The following is a 6,249-nucleotide window of genomic DNA, read 5'->3' on the forward strand; positions in this document are numbered from 1 at the left end:
GAAAAAAAAGTTCATTAGTGTATTCATTAGTGTGAATCATTAGTGTAATACTTGTACACTATTTTTATTTATTTTATTTATTTATACAGGGACAATGTACAACATAACATGTTGTGCCAGAGTTAGCTATAAAGCTAATTTACATATGTTTTGCGGCTCATGTTGATTGAGTCAGATGTTATATAAAGCAGTTCTCCCTCAGTTTGATGTAGTTTTACCATGTTGTTGCCGGTCACAAATCTCTTGTACTGTGATTAATCAGCAGCCTGTGATTTCCGCAGCGTTTCCTCAGACGGGGAATGACAGCTGTGGGTGGGAGATATTCCTCTCCGCATGGATTATTAGTTTGTCAGCCATACCAAATCCAAGATTTAGATAACCTCACCTCCTAATCCGAGTGTCACCCTCATTTCAAATATCCAAATCCAATACAAATTAAGCATTCGCACTACTTGTAAATCAAAACAGTACTAAAAACTGACATCTTTGATTAATCGGTGTCAGAAAACTTGAGTGTTTCTGATGTTTTGAGATGAACACGTATACCAAAATGATCTTGCATATGGTAACATTTGAATATGATACTGCTCATATGTTATTAATACTACAGAAATCCGCCGGGTCTTAAAAAGTCTTACATTTCAAATTTAGGTTGGCGCAATAGCCTAGTGTTAGTACTTCAGGGTGTCCTGAGTTCGAATCCTGGCTCAAGGACATTTCCTGTCCCTACCCTCTCTCTCCCTCTTGGCTTCCCGTCTGAAATACCAACCCAGGCTCATTCTAAAAACGTAGTCATGTGAACGTTTCTGGAGACTGCGAATTATGTAGCTGGAGGTACAAATGCATTTAACTTTTTAAGCAAACGCTAATGGGGAGGTATGACGCCGTTCCTTTTGCCGCTTACAGGCAGACGCTTACCTCCATGTGGAGGGCTTTCCCACTAGAAGCAGTTTGTTCAGTTAGCTCGTCGTGTACGTCAGCGGACTTGAGATGCAGAGAGGAGCTGACCATGATGACGACAACCAGGTTCGAGTCCGGGGAACAGCGGTTCCAGAAAGCAGGTAAGACAAAAACAGACTCCAAAAAAATAAAATGAACGAGTAAACAACAGGGTGAGAATGTGGTAAAATCCGAAAACGTAGTAAAAATCAGACGAGGGCTTATCAATTACTGGATGATTTTTGTAAATTGTTGGTTGGGTTTAAGGAAGTAAGTGGGTGGGCGGGTCAATCGGTAAAATTGGTTGGCTTTAGGTTAGGAGGAGGCTGGGTCAGTTGATTGGCCAGTCGCACAGTCAATCAGTCAGTCAGTCGGACAGACGGTCATTCGACAGTGGCCTCTGGTGGGTTTACGCGAGAACATCGGGTGCGAACGGCACTCGCGAGAGACATTTAAGATGCAAAAAAGCGCACACAGCATCGAGGATTCACAAAAACTCCCAGGACATATTTTGCAGCCTCCAGAAACATCCACGGGACTTCGTTTTAAGAATGAGCATGCGTTGTGAAATACTGTCCTATCCACTTAATAAAGGCAAAATGGCCAGAAGCAAATCTTTAAAAACATAAATAAAAAAAGTTTAGACATTAAAAAGGTCTTAAATTCGCTGAAATATTGACTTGTAGGTCTTAAAGGAAACCTGTCTGTCTGTCTGTCTGTCCGTCTGTCCGTCTATCTATCTATCTATCTATCTATCTATCTATCTATCTATCTATCTATCTATCTATCTATCTATCTATCTATCTATCTATCTATCTATCTATCTATCTATCTATCTATCTATCTATCTATCTTTAATCAAGTCAAGGCCTGAAAAGCAGTTTTTTAACAATACATTTACAGGTTTTCCATTGACTTTCATCTCATCAAAATCCCTAAAATATTTCAATTAACTGGCTAACATATGGCCTATAAAATATTTTAAGCATGGTTTCCAAACAATCACCCTGTAATCCATGGGACATCATCAGATTTTGTGTTCAGACGTGTTCTGAACTAACTGGAGCCTTTCATCCAGACGCTGAGGGAAGTTCCTCCTCAACTTTCATCTAAACTATAATTAAAAAGATGCTTTAAAAATGTGTATGTTTGAAAAAGAGATTGCAAAGACTTTTTATCAAGCACAAGCCTAAAAATCTGTCTTTTGCACACAAAAATTATGTTTGATGTAAGTTCAAATTACTTATTAAAATTAGCTGAAACAACACAATTATTGAGTTTTTTGGGGGGTCAACTTAATTGTTTTATGTTCAATCTTCATATATATTTTTAAAACACAATAAATTAACTTAATTCCTTCATGTTGTAAATTATTCCTGACATCACGTTTTTAGGTCATTGTAACTAGTTAAACTAACTAAATCATGTTCTAACTTAATTTGATAAGTTATGCGAGCTGTTTTAAGTCAGATTAACATAATATATGAGCTGAAACAACACAATTTTAAAGTTTTTTGGGGCAATCAACTTAATTGTTTTATGTTCAATCTACTTAAATTTGTAAAAATAATAATAATAAAAAAAAATAATAAAATAAAATAACTTAATTCCTCCATGTTGTCAAAAAGTATGATCAATTAGTCCAGCCAGCACATGTTTTTACTTCATTGTAACAAATTAAACTAACTTAATACTGTTCCAACTTAATTTTACAAGTTTCACAAGCTGATTTAAGTCAGTTTAACATAATATATGAGCTGAAACAACACAATTATTGAGTTTTTTTGGGGGGTCAACTTAATAGCTTTATGTTCAATCTACTTAAATTTGTAAAAAAAACAATACTTTAACAATTTCGTCAGGTTGTAAAATGATCAATTAGCCCTGACATCATGTTTTTGGGTCATTGTAACTAATTAAACTAACTTAATCATGTTCTAACTTAATTTAATAGGTTATGTGAGCTGATTTAAGTCAGTTTAACATAATATATGAGCTGAAACAACAGAATTATTGAGCTTTTTTGGGGGTCAACTTAATTGTTTTATGTTCAATCTTCTTAAATTTGTTAAACCCAATAAATTATTCCTTCATGTTGTAAAAAAAATTATATGATCAATTATTGCTGGCAGCATATGTTTTTAGGGTATTGTTACTAATAAACGAAGTTAAGCCGGTTTTAACTTGATTTTTTAAGTTATGCAAGCTGTTTTAAGTTAGTTTAACATAATATATGAGCAGAAACAACAGTTATTGAGTTTTTTTTGGGTCAGTCAACTTAAGTGTTTTATATTCAATCCACTTAAATTTGTAAAACCCAATAATGAACTTAAATTATTTATGTTGTAAAAAATTATCCGATTAATTATTCCTGACAGTATGTTTTTTGAGGTCATTGAAACTAATTAAACTAAGTTAATCCTGTTCTAACTTAATTTAAGTTACGCGAGTTGTTTTAAGTCAGTTTAACATAATATATGAACTGAAACACAATTATTGAGCTTTTTGGGGGGTCAACTTAATTTTTTTTGTGTTTAATCCACTTAAATTAATAAAAACCAATAAATTAACTTAATTCCTCCATGTTGTCAAAAAGTATATCATCAATTAGTCCTGGAAGCATATGTTTTTAGGTCATTGTAATAAACTAAGTTAATCATGTTCTAACTTAATTTTATAAGTTAAGCAAGCTGTTTTAAGTCCGTTTAACATAAGTTCAATGGAGTCATAAGGTTAATTTAATTCAGCTTAAAAATTTTATGCATTTTAATTTTTTTTTTTTTACAGTGAACACATCGATTGTGTGGAACTAAGCATTTTTTTACAGTGTAACGTCAACAGAATGACACAAGATCCTGCTAAAGATCCAATATAAATGCTTAAAACACTAAAAAGAGATTTAAGTTTGCATATCCAGGGTGAATTCAACATTAAATGCTCAAGGAATAAAGAAATTATCTTCACAACACTCTTGGCACACAACAAAAGGTCAAAGCAACTCATTAGAGGCATATATCCCCCCTAAAAACAACCTCGAGATTAAGATCTTATCCATATCTTCCACAAGGACCACCAGTGTTTGAGGTCTTACCTGAAATGAGGAGCCATGTTTTCTGAGAGTCTGAAAGGATGCAGAAGAAGGTCTTCAGCGGTGCCCACGGCCCTCTCTGACTGAGGACGACCTGTGCAGACGATGCCAAACCTTTGGGACACATTAAGGGTATTTTGCGAGGGCGACCTTCCTTGGTTCCGATTGGCTGGGAGAGTTCAGAGGAGGTGGTGGCAAAGCTTTTCTTTTTTATGACTAATGTTTAAAGGAGATGTTGAGCCTGAGGCGTTACGAGCACCTTTTTTCATTTCTGCACAGGAGCTAATAACACATGTTGAGCCGCGGTAATTCTGCTAATGGGAAGCCCAACTGCAGGGAGAGCCTGTCATAAACATGCTTAGATTGTGTGTTTGTGAAAAAAAAAAAACTATATTCAGCATCCCAAGCTGGATGACAGCCATTATTCAGGAATCATACTTTAAACCTTGCGGTTGCACAAAGGTTGCGTATGCATTTTGAGTTGAGTTGGTGGAGGATTCTGGGAAGGTTGTTGTGTGGTTCAGTTTGACTGAATCTGGGCGAGGCAATTACTGTGAAGCCTTCTGCTTCGTTATAGTGCATTTTATTTCGAGCACTGATTGTTGGAGAGAATCTGTACCCTTAAAAAAAAAAAAAAAAAAAAAAGTTCAAGTAAATCCACTTAATTTGTAAAAACTATCAAGTAAACTTAATTGATTTGTGTTGGGTTAACATGAATGAATTGTGTGGACTCCAGCACTGAAAAAAATATGCTTCACTGAAAAAAGTGCTGCAGAACTGTTGCAAACTATTTATTTGTGTTGAATTTAAACAAACAAATTAAGTTTAATAATGATCAACTTAAATTGTTTGTTTAAATTCAACACAAATGAATTGTTTACAACCACTTAACACAAAAAAATAAATGAGTAAGTCCAAGGAATCATCTTTGAATATTTTTTTCAGTGTAGATGTACTTAAAAATATAGTGCATAATTTTTGCATCTCTTTTGAAGCAATTTTTCACATCAAATTTAAAGCAATACTACCTAAAAATCTTTACTTTGGTAATGTGTAAATGTTTTTTGTATCCTCGCAAATGGTGTTGCTCAAATTTATTGGTTGGTTAAGCAGTTTTTGTATGCAAATTTAAGCTATTTTTACCATTGAAGTTCTGTTTACATAATTACAGCACTGTAAAACTCCAAAAGTTAAGGTAACTCAAACCATTTGAGGACACAGATTGCAACAAACCTATTTAAGTTTAAAAACTAATCCTAATGAGTGCTGTGAACTTAATTCATTTGAGTAAACGAAGCAATTTGAGCACAGCAAAACCCAATAGATGAAGAGAACTCAAACCAACTGAGTACTGTAAAACCCAGTAAGTTAAGGCAACTCAAATCATTTGAGGAAACCGATTGCTACAAACCATTTGAGTTCAAGAATCTAATCTACACAATATTGTGAACTTACTCCATTTAAGTAAGTAATGAGGTATTTAATTATCTTATTACCTTCAACACTGAGTTCAAAACTCTTTTGTCGTCAAACATTCAGAGTATTAGTATGGTAAAGATTGAATCGAGTCCAAACAACTTAATCCTCTAGTCTCTTCAATGGTTTGGTATTGCTTCTAGCACACACACGAAAAAATAGAAATTGTCTATTCATAACTCATTCGTTTTGAGTTCTGCATGATAAAATCAGTTTATGGGTTACCATAACTCTTTTCGTTGAGTTGAAGTAACTTTTAAAAAATATATAAGTTAAACTCACTTAATTTAGTGATTTTCACTGTCAGGTTTTACAGTGTAGGAGTTTGTTAAGGTAGAGTATAAGTCATATCATTTTGTTAACAGTATGATTTGTATGACCTAAATTAAATAAAACAAATAAAGTGACCACATTTTCATTCTCATTTTCAGTATTTGTCACTTTGTTATGGCTGTTTGAATAGACAGGGTTCCACACAATTCATTCAGGCTGTCCCAACACAAATCAATCAGCTTAACACATTTAAGTGGATTGAACATAAAACAATTAAGTTGTCCCAAAAAAATCTCAAGGATTGTGTTGATTCAGCTCATTTTAAATAAGCAGTTTGAACAAGCAGTAAAATCCTTTGTTGTTGTTGAGTGTGCACACACTAAAAATGCTGGGTTCCAAACAATTCATTCATGTTATCCCAACACAAATCAATGAAGTTAACTTAATCGTTTTTACAAATGTAACTAAATTGA

At 33.9% G+C, this 6,249-nt stretch overlaps 1 protein-coding gene and 1 long non-coding RNA gene across 2 annotated transcripts in view; one reads left to right on the plus strand and one right to left on the minus strand.

The window, feature by feature from the left end:
- Positions 1–2,501, plus strand: part of LOC141378990 (uncharacterized) — an 18,196-nt gene extending 15,695 nt beyond the window's left edge. Inside the window, exon 3 of the long non-coding RNA XR_012394861.1 lies at positions 1–2,501. This exon is cut by the window's left edge and continues 481 nt beyond it. This is a non-coding gene — a long non-coding RNA (uncharacterized lncRNA).
- The window catches only part of LOC100537277 (uncharacterized), a 61,266-nt gene extending 57,141 nt beyond the window's left edge, over positions 1–4,125 (minus strand). The window contains exon 1 of the mRNA XM_073931399.1: positions 4,031–4,125. Within this exon, the coding sequence (XP_073787500.1) occupies positions 4,031–4,047 (17 nt within the window). The 5' untranslated portion in view covers positions 4,048–4,125. The remainder of the gene's footprint in view (positions 1–4,030) is intronic.
- Positions 4,126–6,249: the final 2,124 nt, after the last annotated feature.

The sequence above is a fragment of the Danio rerio genome, chromosome 19 (assembly GCF_049306965.1).
Source record: "Danio rerio strain Tuebingen ecotype United States chromosome 19, GRCz12tu, whole genome shotgun sequence".
Taxonomy (NCBI): Eukaryota; Metazoa; Chordata; class Actinopteri; order Cypriniformes; family Danionidae; genus Danio; species Danio rerio.